Source organism: Vipera berus (assembly GCF_964194415.1).
Source record: "Vipera berus genome assembly, chromosome: 1".
Lineage (NCBI taxonomy): Eukaryota > Metazoa > Chordata > Lepidosauria > Squamata > Viperidae > Vipera > Vipera berus.
This window is the reverse complement of record NC_138202.1, coordinates 304,830,728-304,850,192: the sequence shown is the minus strand read 5'-3', so window position 1 is coordinate 304,850,192 and position 19,465 is coordinate 304,830,728. Positions and strand designations below refer to the sequence as shown.

General features: G+C 39.0%; 1 protein-coding gene across 1 annotated transcript in view; it reads left to right on the top strand.

Moving 5' to 3' along the window:
- The window catches only part of GALNT14 (polypeptide N-acetylgalactosaminyltransferase 14), a gene marked incomplete at its 3' end in the record, with an annotated part of 335,253 nt that overhangs the window by 302,559 nt on the left and 13,229 nt on the right, over window positions 1-19,465 (top strand). Inside the window, exons 8-11 of the mRNA XM_081341474.1 lie at window positions 1,146-1,230; window positions 6,267-6,370; window positions 13,143-13,269; window positions 17,484-17,576. Of these exons, the coding sequence (XP_081197600.1) occupies window positions 1,146-1,230; window positions 6,267-6,370; window positions 13,143-13,269; window positions 17,484-17,576 (409 nt within the window). The remainder of the gene's footprint in view (window positions 1-1,145; window positions 1,231-6,266; window positions 6,371-13,142; window positions 13,270-17,483; window positions 17,577-19,465) is intronic.

Genomic DNA, 19,465 nt, shown 5'->3' with positions numbered 1-19,465 from the left:
ATTTCTAGGACTATTGGGAAAAATCATATATGTAGCTGTTATTTATCAAAATAATAAAAACTGTATTAATTCAAGGTTTGCAAAGAAGACATTTTGGGGAAAAGGAGAAATCAACTAAATGTATTATGTGGATTATGGATTATAGAAACCAATTGTTAATGATTTTTCTTTACAAATGTAAACCCAGCAAACACACTGTTTATCAACTATTAAGTGATTTATGTTTTTTTAAAAAAATCAGTAAAATATGTGTGTGGGGGGGAAGAGTTCAGGTTCCAGGTTCCACACAGATAGACTACTTCTGGAGTTCCAAATAGATGACAAATGAGTTTAGCCTACCAACTTTTTCAGATCACATTACATGGAACATAGGCACTCCATAAAGTAATCAGTCATAGCCAGCACCTTGAATCACACCTGGAAACATCAGTTACCAGAACTCTGCTCCCATACCAGCATATGGGCCTACCAAGACTTATCCCTTACTGCACATACTGCTGGACCATTTGAAGCCATTCCACATAGAGTGCATTGTAGTAGTTGAGCCATGAAATGACTGGTCTATGAGTGACTGAAGGACCTACTGCTCTAAGAAAGACCACAACTGGTACATCAGAAGATGTAGATGAAGCTGTGAAGATGTAGAACAGGAGCTGTGAGTCCAGGAATATTCTAAGATTGAACACCATTCTTAAATGAGGAAGTGGACCCCATCCAAGGTTGAAGATGGAATATCTTCAGTTCTAGATGGTAGGTCAAATCAGAAGATGGTTCTTTTGGGACAGGCACTGAGACATAAACTTATCAACCTAACTCAGCCAGCCTCCCAGGACACTCTACCACAGTTCTTAAATTAGCTATTTTGGAAAATTAGTGGAGAGACTGCTAAATATGAACATAGCATTATAACAAACACATTGTTTTTAATGCATTACAAATTGTTAATTGATGACACACTTGTAATCTTTCCTGCATCTGCATAACCACTTGTTAGGTAAGTTTAATAGATTTTGTTACTCCAAAAAGTTGCTACCAAACTCCTGGTTGTAATTATTGTAACTTAAATAATGACATTGCTTGAAAGTGTATGATTGCAACTAGTTGACATCTATTCCTTCATCTCTGTCTGTGCATTTCATATTTAGGGTTTGACTGGAGTCTTCATTTTAAATGGGAGCAACTTTCTCTAGAGCAAAAAGCCAAGCGATCAGATCCCACAGAGCCCATCAAGTAAGTAACTATATTCAAAATAGGAAACTCAAAGCAACCACAAGCTGTTTTGAAGTGGGAAAGGGTAAATAGCATATTGAGGAGAGTGCCAGCTAACTGTTGACCCTAAGCATGTTAAGCTATTGGAAATCTTTTCTGAAACTTCAGTTGAAGTAAGTCCAAATACACCTATTTAACCATTGTATCATAAGAATGTTTTCGATTACCAATAGTTTTACTAATTAGAAGCAAAAGAAGCATACAGAACATGATGGGGTACATGCAGTTCCTTTTAGATGCACCATAAAAAATTAGTACAGAGCTGACAGCCCTATTTGAGCCTTTGAGCAGAGTATGGGAGCTTACCCTGACACTTCACCCTCAGGTTTCTCTTTGTTCAATAGGTAGAGTTCTTAATTAGGTAAGTTCAAGCTCTTTCATATCTCCAGTTGCCTCTTCAGACATTCAGCTCATGTGGGCAGGTATATTGGATTCAGAACTTGAGTACCCTTGACCTCCTTTTTAGCTCTTGCATGTTCAGTATAATCTCTTTTAGCCCATTGTGTATGTGATAAAACTGAGAAGTCCAGCCCTCTAATTGCATCATGAGCTTTCAGAACTGGGAAATTTTATTCCATATTTCCCACCAGGAAAACTCCTAAAATTCCTAATTTAGTACAAATAAAATTGAGGCATAGCATCTCTGTATGCCAGCAGCAGTCTTAGTAGAAAGAACTAACAAGGACTTTTTTTTCAAGAGCTTCTCTTTAAATCAATCAAGAGTGCAAGAAAGCATATTTAGGATTTTTTTTTCCCCCTTCTAACAGTAAGAGCAGTTGGACAGTGGAACCAATTATTCAGAGAGGTGGTGAGAGTCAACAGCTACAGGCTAGACAGCCATCTATTGGGGAGGCTTTAAATTGGATTCTTCACTGAATAGGGATTTGGATTCAGGGGACTCTGTGCCCCTTTCCAATTCTATAATTTTTAGTGCTTCAGGCAGGCTGATGCCTTCCCAACAAGACTTAACTCTTCATTGGCCACAGAATAAAAACTTCTCTTTGCATTCTGGTCCTTTGTGCTGATCATGATTCTACTAGCTGGAGTGATAAAATATCTTCTCTCACCTTAAAAGCATTCTATTAACTAAAAATTGTCCAGGGCAAAAATACAAATACACATTATGACTTTACTGTGATCGTTAACCAGTACAGTTTTCTTCCTTATATACATTTAACAACCACTTGTTCAACAACTGCTCAGAGATACTCCAGGATCCTGGTAGGATCTTCAGTTGAAAGTTGAAAACCACAAGACGTACAATTCCTGGCTTTGAACAACAGGGCCACATACCATTGCTGTAAGCAAAAGATCCTTTAAGGGGTATTATCCTGCTCTCTCTCCTGCTCTCTCCTCTATATTTTGACACATCAATGGGGTAGGAGTGACTGGCTTAACAACTGCAAACTTGCTTAACCACAGCAATGGGGGATGCCATTTCAGATTTGCGATTGCTAAGCAATGCAGTCGCTTGATGTTGCTCTTTAAAACTGCAAGGCTTAATTATGGAAATTTTGGTCCCAATTACCATCATGAACAGAGGACTATCTCAGAGCACTTCCTCCTCCACAACTTGTCAAGTTAGCGTATTGCTCCCTTTATACTTCTTCAAGCTTTCTTGTAACAATTAAAATTAATACATCCTGGAATTAGACCTTTGGACCGCATATAGTTCTACATGGTTTTCTTTTTATTCCCGTGAAGCTATCAAGTGAAAAGTTCTACTACCTTTAAAAAAAAATGTACTTGAGGTAAGGTATCAGTTGAAAGCCCAGCAAATTATCAAATATAAATTGTGTATATATGAGTGACTGAATGTAAACCAGGTGAATATGCTTGTATACATGAACACACACACCTTCACACACACAGAAAAGTGGCATGTCTGAACTTTTCTATTAATCATAGTTTAATCATTAGAATGCTGAAAAGTCCCTCTGAGACATCAAACCAGGTGACTGAAGAAAGTATGTACCCTATGAAGTGGCTGGTGTGGCAGGCAGAGAGCACAATTTTCTGTGCATCTCATCTTACTCAGTATTCCTCTTTTACCTTTGTTCTCAGCTAAGAGGGGGGAAATAATCCCTGTGAAATAATGTATCTTAAATAGTCCCCAAGCGCTAAATGCATTTTTAGCTTGTAAACCTGTAATCAGGGCTGCAAACTTCAGGCTAGTAGGGGTTGTGCTGATAAATGCATTAGCCATACATTGCACACTGGGGGAAAGTTTTGACATGAAAATACCAAAAGTTTCTGAAATATTACTTAGATCCATCAATATTTGTAGCGGTGGAATCTTTTTTGGATCACAGACTGTATTTAGTCAGGGCTAAATTTTTAGGGACCAAACATCCATCATGGGACAAACTAAAGCAATGCTTGGGCAAGATGGGCACTGCCCTCTCATCTACCTCCTAAAAATTCACTTTCATAGACATCTGAAGAGCCACATAAAATTCAGTTACATTCATACAAATAAAATTCAACATCTTCATAAACGATTTAAATGAGGGAATAGAAGGGGAACTCATCAAATTTGCAGACAATACCAAGCTGGCAGGAATAGCCAACACTCCAGAAGATAGGTTTAAGATACAGGAGGATCTGGACAGACTTGAACACTGGGCACTATCTAACAAAAATAAATTCAATGGTGAGAAAAGTAAGGTTCTACATTTAGGCAAAAAAATCCAAATGTACAGGTATAGAATAGATGGAACCTAGCTCAATAGCAGTGACTGTGAGACGAATTTCAGAGTTCTAGTGGACAATCACTTAAATATGAGCCAGCAGTGTGCTGCAGCTGCCAAAAAAGCCAGCACAGTGCTAGGCTGCATTAACAAAGGGATTGAATCAAGTTCACATGAAGTGTTAATACCACTTTACAATGCCTTGGTAAGACCACACTTGGAATATTGCATCCAGTTTTGGTCACCACAATATAAAAAAAAGATGTTAACATTCTAGAAAGTGTAGAAAAGACCAACAAAGATCATTGGGGGCTGGAAGTTAAAACATATGAAGAACAGTTGCAGTAATTGGGTAGGTCTATTCTAGTGAAAAGGGACGCGGTGGCTCAGTGGGTTAGGACGCTGAACTTGTCGATCAGAAGGTCGGCAGTTTGGCGGGTCGAATCCCGAGTGCCGCGTAACAGAGTGAGCGCCTGTTACTCGTCCCAGCTTCTGCCAACCTAGCAGTTCGAAAGCACGTAAAAATGCAAGTAGAAAAATAGGGACCACCACGGTGGGAAGGTAACAGTGCTCCGTGCGCCTTTGGCGTCTAGTCATGCCGGCCACATAACCACGGAGATGTCCTTGGAAAAGTGCTGGCTCTTCAGCTTTGAAACAGAGATGAGCACCGGCCCCTAGAGTTGGAAACGACTAACATGCATGTGCGGGGAAACCTTTACCTTTACCTTTATTCTAGTGAAAAGAAGGACAAGGAATGACATGATAGCAGTGTTCCAATATTTAACGGGTTGGCACAAAGAAGACAGGGGTCAACCTATTTTCCAAAGCAAGACAAGAAGCAATGGATGGAAACTAATCAAGGAGAGAAGCAACCTAGAACTAAGGAGAAATTTCCTGATAATGAAAACAATTAATCAGTGGAATGGCTTGCCTTCAGACATTTTAAGTGCTACATCACTGCAGGTTTTTAAGAAGAGATTGGATAGCCATTTGTCTGCAATGGTAGGGTCTCCTGCATGAGCACAGGGTTGGAATAGAAAACCTCCAAGATCCCTTCCTTCTCTCTTATGATCCTTTCTTACACATGTTGGGAAACCCATTTAGACATGTGTTCTGGTTGAGTTGAAGCCTTGTGCTAAGTCAAGAGGTGTTTAATATCAATTTATTGATATAAATCAGTGATTTGGTTTACTATTTAATTAGATATTATATTGTAATATCAAAACCAAGCAAAACACCTTATGGCTTAATATGGTTTGTAACCCATAACAGGGTGAACCTTCTGACACAAACACACAAAGCTCATTCTCCATACAGTGGTTGGACTTGGGGAAGTCTCCCACTGCCTTTGATGTCAGGTCTCAGAGTACTCTTTTAGCACCCTGGGCTGTAAATGGAAAATGCAAAAGGACACATCTTGCAAAGAACTGATTAGGAAGAAGTAAGAACACTTGAATATTGACAAATACCCTGTTTCAAAGGGGAAATTATAGCCCAGCAACTTAAGGCCACAGAATTTCAGTTCTTATTCTTCCATTTTTTTTCAATATGAAAGGGAGGAGGCTTGCCTTTTCTCTGTAGGAAGAGCGTCTGAACCTGTTAACGCTTTAGAAATAACTACTTTTTAACTATCTGAGAAGCAGCTTCTATGCTAGTCTTTTCCAAATCTCAGTGTCACAGTGTCTTCCTAACCAGCAATACAATGCTACAACCTTCATGGAGTTTTGATGGGGATCATGATCTTGCCAACTGCAAATCATTCAACAGTAACATCCTCTCCCTTCAGTGCAATTAAATTTAAAAAGTGTCATTGGCCATACTTACATCAAAGAACCAAGTAATATTGGTTAAGGGACGCGGTGGCTCAGTGGGTTAGGACGCTGAGCTTGTCGATCAGAAGGTCAGCAGTTTGGCGGGTCGAATCCTGAGTGCCGTGTAACAGAGTGAGCGCCTGTTACTCGTCCCAGCTTCTGCCAACCTAGCAGTTCGAAAGCACGTAAAAATGCAAGTAGAAAAATAGGGACCACTACGGTGGGAAGGTAACAGCGTTCCGTGCGCCTTTGGTGTCTAGTCATGCCGGCCACATGACCATGGAGATGTCCTCGGACAAGCGCTGGCTCTTCGGCTTTGAAACGGAGATGAGCACCGGCCCCTAGAGTCGGAAATGACCAGCACGCATGTGCGGGGGAACCTTTACCTTTACCTTTTTAATATTGGTTAGTTTCTCTCTCTGCATCTATTTCACATACCTAATACTTTCTACAAAAAGAGTTGAAATGAGATTTTTCTTTCTTTCCCAACTTTCAGGACTCCTATCATTGCTGGGGGGCTTTTTGTAATTGACAAGGCCTGGTTCAACCATCTGGGAAAATATGATGCTGCAATGGACATCTGGGGTGGGGAAAATTTTGGTAAGTCACTGCTACCTTGCAGTTATCAGCAAAGGCTTTTTAAAGATTTAAGGGGGGAGTTTTGTAAACCTGAATACGAGAGCCTGTATAATAGAGTGATTACGTGTTGGACTGGCAACAGGGAGTCTAACGTTGTATTTTACCCTCTGCCCTTGTCTGCATAAACACACTAGGTTTAAGGAATGTAGACTTGGCTTGGGAATGGGGAAGGCATGAGTGACTTCATTAGCAGACTACTTTCAGAAATATTAGCCAGTCATGAGAAAGAAGAAAGTCTGAGAAAGAAAATCAAAATAGCCCCACTTTGATTTTATTTGGTATAAGATGAGGCAGGAAGAAACTGACAGGCTTTTAAGATTTTGTTATTCTGCCTTTCAATTATAAAGAACACCCTTGGAATTTCTGCCATTTTTGTTTCTTGACTATGCCTAAATGTCTAAGGAGGCTCTCAGTCATCCAGGTCATGGTTGTCCCAAAGGTGCTTTTTCCAGGAGGCAAACTGGACTTTCTTGTTTTTCCTTTGAACATGTTTTGCTTCTCATCCAAGAAGCTTCTTCAGCTCTGACTGGATGGTGGGGAATGGAAGGATTTATTTAAAGAGAGCTGAAGAAGCTTCTTGGATGAGAAGTGAAACATTTTTAAAGAAAAACAAGGAAGTCCTGTTGCCTCCTGAAAAAGCATCTTTGGGACAACCATGACCTGGATGACTGAGAACCTCCGTAGACATTTAACTATGCAGTTTGGGATGAACACTCTTTGAATGGTGAGGGAGTATGAACAGATTTCCAGAAAACATTGCAGACTGCAGGAACCATTTGAGCTTCAGTTTGAGATGCAGACAACACAGACTCATCCCCAACAGTCTGTGCCTGTCTTCAACGTGAAGCGACACAGTGCAGAAAACATCCTGCAGCCAAGAAGGGTCCATACACATTTGCACTACCCAGGTGACCCTGAGGACACAGGTAAACCTCCAAATGGCCTCAACAACTCTCTAAAAGAATGTAAATGACCATCTGTCTGCAAGGAATATAAATTCTTCCATTCCCCACCATCCAGTCAGAGCTGAAGAAGCTTCTTGCTTGAGAAGCGAAATGTCTTCAAAGAAAAACAAGAAAGTCCAGCTTCTTCCTGAAAAAAGCACCTTTGCGTTGACTATGCCTACTTCAAAGGGCCAACACAGAGTGACTTGGGCCAGGTATCTATCTCCACCCAAATCACCTTGTAGCATTATTGTTCTTGGAAAAATGGGAGAAGGGAGGACTATTGCTGCTAACTATTCCAGTTTGCACTCCTGAAAAGAAAGCAGGATATAAATCTAACCCATAAATACCACTCAAAAGTCTCTTCCTCTGCATAATAAATTTAATAAATCTAATCTATAATGAGAGGTTTGAATGTTTAGATTGCTCATGAATTCAGTATTCTATGGTTTTTAGTTCTACTGTTGATGAAATATTTTTGTTTTTAACCCACCATACACATTTGGAAAATTATGTGCCACTCAGAATCAGTGTGATTGGAGAAGCTTATCCGCCATGTAGATCAGTCAGTCAATTCCAGTTATGATTTGCAAAAATTCAAATTGAACAAGCTGTTACAGTGCCTTTGCTAAAGTACTATCAGTACATTAAAAGTTCCATTATTGCCAACTCTTCCTTTGTAATACATTGACAAAATATTTGTCTTTCGCCACCATCAGCAGCTTTACACTGACTACTCATGTGAAGAGGCAGACAATCTTTTAGGAAGAAGACAGGTGAATGAAAAAAAGTTTGATGCTCCTGGTACTGCCACAACAGCAGAAGCTGAGACAATTTAAGGGAAAGAAATGGGCCATAACAGAGTTAATTCAAAAGGTCTGGTAGGGGTTTCCCATGGGATGCCTCTAATTAGTGCAGTATATTGTACTAACATGTCACCTGACAAAACTAGCTCTCCTTCTGGGGAGAACATTTTATTATGGCCATGGGAGGGCCTGTTACATGGGTGGATTCTTAGCATCTGTTGTGTTTCTGGATAGTTTATGCTCTGACAGCATTTTTGTTGTTTTGTTTTTGTACCCCCAGGGAACACTTCAACATCTAAGTCAATAAAGGGAAGTTAGAAGCAATAAATCTAGGCAAGAGCTTGACTGGGTGCATCATGTTCCAGGGCAGCAATATTGCTGCTCCTTTCAATCTGCTCCTTTCTTCTGACTTCTGGCTTACAGGAATCAAGCAAGCATGCCAGCCCACCCTGCTCGATCCTTTGGGCTTAGCTAAAAAAATTCCTGTTGGTTTCCAAGCTGCATTCAAGGTTCTAGCATTAGACTAGCCTTTAGAAAGCCCTCAGTGACTTGATGTCTTTGACGTCTTCAGGACAAATCTTCCATATGTCCTTCCCTATATACTTCAGCTGACAGATGGGGCATTAACATCAGATCTTTTAGCAGCAAGAAGGCAGGCAGGTAGCTGCTGTGAAAAGCCTTTGTGGGATGGGCTGTACCCAGTTACCAACAGAGCAGAAAAATCTTCAGCTTAGGTGGTTCACAAAAACATGGTTCTTTCAAAAACATTTCCTTAAGAATTAATGGTCCTATATAAATAAATAAATAAAATTTTAATTTGGTTTTAGAGTGAAGTGGCTTTAGAACTTTCTATTTGTTTGGATTTTGAAGACCATTTAAAATATCTATTGCATTTTCAGTTTGTTTCAAATATTGTTTGCTACCCAGGGAACCTTTTAAGCACTAGGTGAAATATAGGGCTTTTAAAATAAACAAGCATTCTTTTGCAATTCTGTAGTGTAGAGCAGAGGTACATGCCTTGAAGTGCAATGTCCCAAGTTCCCAAAGAGGGTGCCGTATTATAATTGCCAATGTGATATAATGGGAAAATGATGAGATAAGTGCTTTAACATTAAGAAAGGACAGCACTTAGGTTCTAAAGTCCCAAAAGTGCTTTGAAATGATCATGATTCCTAGTTGGCACGTCCATAAAGAATCTATGTCTTCTTGTGGGTTTACATAATAGCTGCACAATTTCAGGATTTTTGTTTCAGTTATCAATAGCATGTTCTTGTCTGCTCTGATGCACCGTGTTATACTCTATCAATGTTTCCTTAATTCAGACATGCATTTTTCCTGGGCTCACAACATTACCTTGTAAATTGAGGGAGAGGCAGCTTCTTTATAGAGGTGCTGAATGATGTGGAGTGCATGCCCACACCCATTCCATAGCATCTTTTGCACTTTGAAACTGCACATCCCTATATAATATACAGTATGATCAGATTTGTTGTTTGCTTCTAACGCAAGAAAGAAATACACCAGTGATTGCAGATAAAACATAAAAATAATAAACCTAGATGAATATTGGTTGGTATCACCAGCAAGAAAAGCCAAGTGGGAGTGGCTGGACAACAAGTGCCAGTATCCTCACTCAGTCCCAGCAAGTGCAAAGTCAAAAAGACTTTGCTATATTCTAACTTCTAAATTATGATTCCAAGTCCAATAGAGGATCAGAAAAAGAGAAGATAGCTGAATGTTATGAACTATACCATTATATTAGTCCTTTCTTGATCAAAGAGAAACTTGATGTAGGAAGAGATGTATCCTTGATCAGATCATGGCCATTTTAGTCTAGCTCAGGGGTAGGCAACCTTGGCTCTTTTATGACTCATGGACTTCAAGTCCCAGAATTCCTGAGCCAGCCAAGCTGGCTTGGGAATTCTGGGAGTTGAAGTCCATGAGTCATAAAAGAGCTGAGGTTGCCTACCCCTGGTCTAACTCAACCAGGTGCTGCAAGGAGCAGATACACCTAGTCCTACCTGTTCTCCAAGATGGTGCTAATACGTAGCCACCATGCCTAGCAGTCGTTAATGGGTTTTGGATTACAGTAAGATTGAAAAAATGGTACCTGAAATTGGGATTTGGCTGTATGACAAATTTGTTTTGCCTCTGTTCTCTAAGAAATTCCCAGACTATTGAAGGGGAAAGGTAGTGACATTGGTTGCTGTTGTGCCTGCCTAGAAGGTTTGATCAAATTGTGTGGGTTATACTGCTGCTTTTATTTGTGGCTGCAGGAATGCTACAGAGCAGAGGAAGCTAACAGTGCTTCAGCTTTGGAAAAGGAAGGGAGGCATGGAGATAGCAGTGAAACAGATCTTAAGCTGGCACTAATACTTTGACACCTCAAGGGAGTGTGGGTAGTAAAGAAAAATAATCCTTGTCTTCAGAGATGCAACAGCTTAGTGAGCCAGTGAAACAGATGCTCCTGTTCTGTGGCAATCTCATCCATTGTCTCCCTCTCCCCTTGAAGCTTTGTACATTAGTGTGTCATTATACAGTACATGTTCTTTCTTAATAAGTGGGGATTGTATATACAAATAGTTGTGGGCCATGATGCTTCTTGTTGAATTGCCCTTTTCCACTGAAATTTCCTCTCACCAAGGAAATCAAGGTTGTATAATCAAACAGTCCCAAAATATCAGTGCTAAAAATGGAAAGCCAAATTAGCTTTGTGTCCTTGTGTAATAGAACTGGCCCAATAGCTAGTCTGAAAAAGAAAATGAAAGTTTGCTGGAGTTATGCAGGAAGAACATGCATGCAGATAACAGGCCTGGGGAACAATGCAAAGCAATGAAGCAAATCTAAGAAGGTAAAATATAGCCCTCTTTTTGGAAAAAAAAAATAACAGAAGGCAGTCTTCTGTTGAAGGCTTTTGTAAATTTAAAGCAAAAACCTATAAGAGAATTCAAGTTTCCCATCTGAACAAGTCAGCAAAAAGTATTGACAATTTTCAGCTTTGGTATTGGAGAAGAACAACAAAGATGATTGGGGGACGGGAGGCTAAAACATATAGGGAGTTGCTGGAATTGGGTATGTGTAGTTTAACGAAGAGAAGGGTGAGGGGTGACATGATAGCAGTGTTCCAATATCTCAGGGGCTGCCACAAAGAAGAGGGAGTCAAGCTATTCTCCAAAGCACCTGAAAGCAGGACAAGAAGCAACGGATGGAAACTAGTCAAGGAGAGAAGCAACCTAGAACTAAGGAGAAACTTCCTGACAGTTAGAACAATTAACCAGTGGAACAACACTGGAAGTTTTTAAGAAGAGACTGGACAGCCATTTGCCTGAAATGGTATAGGGTTTCCTGCAGGGGGTTGGACTAGATGACCTCCAAGGTTCCTTCCAACTACTTCTTCTTCTTCTTCTTCTTCTTCTTATTATTATTATTATTATTATTATTATTATTATTATTATTATTATTATTATTATTAAGATTGAGTAAGGTAGAAGGAAAGTGATAGGGTGATCATCAGCAAGGTGTCTGGACTCAGTGATAGTGGCAATAGACACACTGTTGGAAGATCTGAAAAACCAGGTTAGAGACAGATCAGCCTGGAGAAGGACTATCTGTGTGGTTGTTAAAAGTCAGCATCAACTTGGTGGCACAAAATCATTCAATCAATCAATAATGAAAAGTTCCCTGTCAGTTTTAATAACTATACTAATATAGCCTGTTTCCTAATTTACAGAGAATGCATCTTCTCTTTAAAGGCATCCTCTGTTTGAAAGACCATACAAGCCACAAGCAGTTAAAAATAAGGAATGTAAAAGGGTAGAACAGTTATTATGTTATGCTGCTCCATAATTGGTTCTGGGATGACAGGCTGAAAAGACAGACAGGTTACTTAGTCACAGTCATCATCATCATCATCATCATCATCATCATCATCATCATTATTATTATTATTATTATTATTATTATTATTATTATTATTATTATTATTATTATTATTATTATGTTTGTATTTGCATAAAAATTGTATTATTTGTTCAATTTGCCTTCCCACTGTGACAAGATGCATAGTATTTCAATTCAAATAAAACTATGTTGATTGGCATTTAGCCTATAGAGAGGTATTTTCTCTTCTGGGGCTTTGTAAAGAGCCATCCAGGGAATATTAAGCCAGATTTTTAACCTGCAGCAAAATTCAAAACCTCATAGGTTTTACAATGGGTAGTACTTTCTGAAAAAGAGCCATACTCTGACTTAGTTATTAAGTATGAATGAAACAGCTTTATTTCCATAATGTCAAGATGTACTTTGATAGATCTCAATGGGCCTTCTTACTGCTTTAACTGAAAACTGGTTACATCCCTATGGCAATTGACTTCACACTGGGGGAAATAATTGGATGGGCTGGTCTGCTTCTAGTTTGTGTCAGTTTCTTATTCATAAATTCTGTCGTGATGTCCAGTCTTCATGAGCAAAATTATTTTGCTAGAATTCCTCCTTCTGTCCTGGCAAACCTAAGCAGTACTCAATACTTTGGCGTCTTTTTATTGGCATTTTCCACCTAGATCTCATTGTTACAATTATATTCATTTTTGCCTCCTTGCCTGATTCTCTTTTTGTTTTTCCCAACTTGCTAGTAAAATCAGTATTTGTCACGAAGGGCGTGGTCCTTCGCGGGGTCCCAATAATTAAAAGTATTAGGAATTAGCATGTTTCTCTTGAGAAGTAAACTGCTAGGGGGCCTGCTTATAAACTTACTCTGGATATCATCATTTTCAATGTTATATGGAGAGTTCAAATGAATGCATATCAGTCTGGTGGTAAAGATCTTTGAAAAGCACTTAAGATGGCAGCATGCCCAGAAAAGTTCTCATTGACAGTAATGGCTTTGCATGGTTTGATGTGAGAAAAAAGGAGAAGTCAGGGATATGCCAAAATCCCATCTGGTCCTGGACTTTAAAAAACTGAAGTTGAGCCTGTCTTTCATAGAAATCTCTTTCCGAGTGTGGATGTGTGGCGGAAGCTTGGAAATCATCCCCTGCAGTCGGGTTGGACATGTCTTCCGGAAGAAGCATCCTTACATCTTCCCAGAAGGAAATGCCAACACTTATATAAAGTAGGTTTGGGGTGGGGTTTTTCCTTTTCACATATTCTTTATTGAAAGTGAAATAAATTCTACAGAAGATCACATGTCCCAAGCACACAAACCCATGTGGGGTGTGTAAAAGTGTGGGTTTAATACTGTACAGGTAGTCCTCAGCTTTGCCTTTTGGTACTGTCCATAGGGTTTTCATGGCAAAGATACTGTAGTGGGTTGCCATTTCCTTCTCCAGATGATACCACTCTAATGGCAGAAAGTGAAGAGGAACTGAAGAGTCTCTTGTTGCGAGTGAAGAAGGAGAGTGCAAAAGTTGGGTTGAAACTAAACATTAAGAAAACCAAGATCATGGCATCCGGCCCTCTCAATTCCTGGCAAATAGATGGGGAAGAAATGGAGGTAGTGACAGATTTTATTTTCCTGGGCTCCAAGATCACTGCAGATGGGGACTGTAGTCAAGAAATTAAAAGACGCTTGCTCCTCGGGAGGAAAGTTATGGCAAATCTAGACAGCACACTAAAAAGCAGAGACATCACCCTGTCAACAAAAGTGCGTATAGTCAAGGCTATGGTCTTCCCAGTTGCAATGTATGGCAGTGAAAGTTGGACCATAAGAAAGGCTGAGCGCAAAAGAATTGAGGCCTTTGAACTCTGGTGCTGGAGAAGACTCCTGCGAGTCCCTTGGACTGCAAGGCGATCAAACCGGTCAGTCCTAGAGGAGATCAACCCTGACTGCTCTTTAGAAGGCCAGATCCTGAAGCTAAAGCTCAAATACTTTGGCCACCTAATGAAGAGGAAGGACTCACTGGAGAAGAGCCTAATGCTGGGAAAGATTGAGGGCAATAGAAGAAGGGGACGACAGAGAATGAGGTGGCTGGATGGAGTCACTGAAGCAGTAGGCGTGAGCTTAAATGGACTCCAGAAGATGGTAGAGGACAGGAAAGCCTGGAGGAACATTGTCCATAGGGTCGCGATGGGTCGGACATGACTTCGCAACTAACAACAACAACAACAACAGTCCTCAGCTTACAACAGTTCATTTAGTGACCATTCAAAATTACATCACTGAAAAAAGTGACTTATGACCATTTTTCCCACTTTTGACCTATGCAGCATCCCCGTGGTCACATGATCAAAGTTCAGACACTGGGCAATGGACTCATATTTATGACCGCCACAGTATCTTTGGTCATGTGATCACCTTTTGCGACCTTCTGACAAGCAATGCGGAAACCAGATCCACTTAAGAACCATGTTACTAACTTAACAACTGCAGTGATTCACTTAACAATGATGGCAAGAAAAGTTGTAAAATGGGGCAAATGTTAACGTCTCACTTAGCAACAGAAATTTTAGGCTCAATTTTGGTTGTAAGTCAAGGACTTCCTGTAGTTTAACCAGCACATCAGGAAGAGTGAAGAATTGAAAAATAGGTTGTAGGGAAACAGCGGATGTTCTAAAGAGGAGAACTACTAAGGAGAATAGAATGGGAGTGTCAATGCTGGTTCTTAATGATGAAAATTGTCTTCCGCAGCAAGGCTTCAACATATGGGTAGATGTGAGTACGGCTGATGTGGTCAGCATTTGGAGGAATCTTAATTTTTAAAATATTTGCTAAGAATGCTGATGAAATTATGATTGTACATTATATACATTCTTAGATCAATCTAATATGACTTTTTTTTTAAAATTTTCCCATTGCTCATCACCTAATCCAGCTATTTAAGGGCACTGAGCAAAGTCACAGGGGATAGTTGCTGAGTTGATTCTTTATTCAGATTACCAGAAAATCTGTCACTGTGTTTAAAAAGAGCAAATATTCAGGCATGCACAGGTAAAATAGTCTCTACAGCTGTGTAGCTGTGATAAGAAAAGACATATGCAAAAGCAGAATCACTGTGCTCACACAAAACATTAACTTCAGTTTGGAACTTTGTGGTTCTGAATGTAAGTAAAACAATGTTGGTTTTTTTGGTGTTATTCAAAAATATTAAAATTGTGCATAGATATTTAGAGGCAGTAGTAATACCATCTCCAAGTTGTATGGAAATTCCAGGACATTTGTGCCAAGTATAGTTGTGAACTTTCTTGTTTGTTTTTCCGTAGATGGAGCAAATACTGTATATGGCATTCATTTTGAGCAGTGGCATTCCATTGCTACAGTGGAGCTACAGATGTATACTGGATTATTTTTCTCTTTTTAGAAGTTACACTACTCAGCAAGTTCTCTGATCAGCTTCACATTTTAGGATTGCAAGTCTGCTTATGGATAGTTAATCAAAGCAGTAGAGCAGATGAAAAGAAATTGCAAAGGGAAGAGGGAATGTAGCCTACCTGAATAGACCTTGATCAAACTTTAAATGAATAAGGTGAACCTTGGAGAGCAAGGGGGGGTGGCAGAAAAACAAACAGGAGACAGAATGAATAATATAATCATCCCAGTGAAGATTTAGGAGTGCCAACTATTGGATTCCATATATACTCCTTCATATATCTCTATCGGCTGCTAGACACCAATTCAAGTATGTCAAGGTTGATCTTCAGAGGAACAATTCCTATGCTTCTAAGTGCAAAATTCATACATCATTCACTGATCATCTTCCAAAGAAACACTAGATATTGGGATATTCTTAAAGAAGAGGGAGAGAGAGTGAGAAAAACTCACCAATTATATTCATTTGTCAATGCATGCTTTGAAAACCTACCCTTTTTGCAATGCTCAAGTGTGTGGAATGAGAATATTGATTCTCTTGTTCGTTTATTATACTGCTTTCTAGCAGAATCTGGAGATTCCTTTTCTAGGCCTTTGCAAGATATGAAAATTATCTAGCCAATATATTGAACAAATAATAAAAAATTGAATTGGTGTTACCTTCTGCTGATAAAGAAAATGCAAAATACAGTCTTCCTGCATTATATTGCACTACTAAGGACTTCTATCAGGTTTTATATGGAAGACTTCTATTACAGTCAATCAACCTTAGAAATACACATAGTTACTTTAATGAGTGCCATTAAAGTAAAGGTGTCAGGTTTACATTTCCATACTTCTGACAGAATCTGTTCCAAATCAAATCTAAAACTTTGTACAGCCCTTTAATAAACAGCAGCAATGCAGTCTTTTTCCATCAGTTTATAGGCCCATTTCTTTATAATGAATCCATTTTTCTGGTATATTTTTTGCAGATATCTATATGAATAGAAATTATATAACTAAACTGAGTATTTTCAATCAAATAAACCATGAGGTTATTCACTGCCTTGGTATGAATCTTAATTTACTATCTGATAAAGTTGGATTCAGTACCAAATAAATATTGTAAAGGTACCTGTAATATTTTTGGCACTCTGATGCCTTAACCTAGTTTGTCATAGACAATAAATGGATATTTCAGGCTTGTAATCATCACATCCGTACATTCTGCTTTAGGTAGGTGCTTAGTCCAGTTATTTACTCCATGTACCTGCAAGCATCCCTTTTGCTAAGTTTTCATTTCTCCTTTATTACAACTAGGGAAACAACTAGGAAACCCACAAGAAATTTAACTTACCATTTCTGAATTTGACTTACAGGTAGTCCTCAACTTACAACAGTTCATTTAGTAACAGTTCAAAATTACAACAGCACTGAAAAGAGTGACTTATGACCATTTTTCAAAGTTACAACCTTTGTAGCATCCGCATGATCATGTGATCAAAATTCAGATGCTTGGCCATTGGTTCATACCAGTTGACTGATATGTGATCACCTTTTGCAACCTTTTGACAAGCAAAGTCAATGGGGAAGACAGATTCACTTAACAACGGGGTTACTAACTTATCAGCCACAATGATTCACTTAACAACTGTGCCTTAAAGGTTATAAGATGGGGCAAAGCTCACTTAACAACAAAAATGTTGGGCTCAATTGTGGTTGTAAGTCAAGGATTACCTGTATTTGGACATGGGTTACTATAGTTTCCAATTTACACATAATGGAAGCCACAGTTAATAACTGCTTCTGTTTGGTTCTGGGGCAGATGTATTCATAATGTACCTCTAAAAAAATATATTTCTTTAAGAACTGAACTCTATCACTGGTCTTTTTTTTTATCTAGATCTCTCATGAAAATGAACTGATGCATTCTCTCTCCTTTATCCTTGCTGTTTTTTTTATTAGAAGATCAAATTTAAACTCTTTCATCCAAGCTTTTCGTGTTGTTTCTCCTTCCTTTTTAAAATGCCTTTCCTTAGAAACACCAAGCGCACAGCGGAAGTGTGGATGGATGAATACAAGCAATATTATTACGCAGCCCGGCCTGCAGCTCAAGGGAGACCATATGGAGAGTAAGTGGCCCCCTCTGGCAGTGAAGGAAAACAGAAAGAGACTCAATTGCTTGATATGGTAGAACCTCATTATTGTTTTATTGGAGCATCGTCCAGCTGTTGGGATGCGTGCTTTTTGTTTCTCTGGGAACAGTTAATTAGATGTTAATAGTAAACAGATGCTGCAAGGATATAAGTATAAAGTCCTAGTTGTTATTTGTGGAGAAGTGAGGGGGGGATGGAGAGCTTATATAAAAGCCCATTGGCTGATCACATTTGAAATATTGGTTTGTTCATGGATGAAAATAAATGGGCTCATCTCCTCCTCATTTCTCATGTTTGAAATTGTCTCAGATAAATTCCAAGGTGATTTCTCCTCTTCATAGCTGTTAGGTTGGTCCAGGAGAAACAGAATCGGCTATCCTCACTAATGAGTTAGCCTTGTGAATAAACACTATTCCAGAGCAAAAGCAAATAAACAAACACTTCCTCCTTCAACAAAGCCTAAACCCATACAATATAAGATATATGAGGCAGTCTGAATCCTTGTTTCCATATTTGCCCCTAAAGCAAATGGTTTAACATTGGCTCAGGACTAGTGAGGAAATGTATTTCATTTCCAGCTGCCATTTACCTTCTTTTTTTCTTTTTATTGCTCCTTTATCCAGTGCCTTAGGTTGTTTTATAACTGTATAATCTCAGGTGATGGGAAGGTGCAGGTCACCTGTATATCTTGTTCGTGCTACCACCTGATGTTCTGGGACCTTTGTTCTGTCAGATGAAATCTTCCCTATCACTTGTAATAATGTATTATACACTGTAATTACTTCATTTCAGCTAGTGCTGCACATATCCCTGATCAAGCAGTTAGCAACAGCACCAGTTATATATCTGGAGAAAAAGAACAGTAAAGATTCCTTGGAGTGGAGCTTAAATGTAGACAGGGATGCATCATTTTCTTGGCATAAGTACAAAACTAGTGTTTGCTTTCTTTCAGGATTTTTGTGTGTGTCCCCATCCCTAGGATTTCCTCAAGACATCCTATCTATTAGGTCTGACTTTGCTTAGGTTTTTTGAGATCAACCAAGGTCAGCTAAGTGTTTCCATCTGCTCTGATTATATATTAAAGGGGGAAGTTAAATCCAATCCATTATTTTCTTTACCAGCAGGTTTTTTTATTTTGCTTATTTTCTTTATGTCATCTAAATTTCAGGACTGGGCTTGGAGCAATGTATGTAGCATTCATTAGATTTGTGGTTCTCATTCATGTTAATATATACTGTATGTGCACAAAAATGGCTTCTGCTCTCATATGCCACAGTTAGCTGCATATAGCACTGCTATCCTAGAGAAAATTGCTAAGGCCAAAAACATTTGTGGGATTTTTTATCATACCATAAAGTGAAAAGATTAATTCATTTCCCTTTGATCCCAGTCCTGACTCATAACTGTTTTAATAGTAAAAATCTATAATCCTATGTCCATATCTACTTCAGTTTCAGCTATTCAATCATCCTAGTCATATATGTAGGCCAGAGTTAATAAAAAAGTGGTTTCTTTTTAGTTGGAGCTCATTTAACCTTCCTATGTAAGACATTTCACAGCTGGAGCACAACTGGCAAAATCTTATTTACAAGTTCAAGAATGCAAAATTTCATTTATTGGTAATATGTTAGAAAGAGCCTTCTCAGCAGAACTCAGATCTTACAGTTGTTTTCAAATCAGATTGTGCCAGAATGGAGAAAGTAAAATAACTTCTATTGTTTTGTCCTGTGATCTCCCAGTCCTGCAAATTTTACTTGTAGCTAATAACCCAAGCCTGAGAAATAGCTAAGAGAAGAGTGAGATATAGTTTTATTTGGGGTTTTTTTTACAGTGTCCCACATAGGGGCAGGAAGTTGATATGGGCT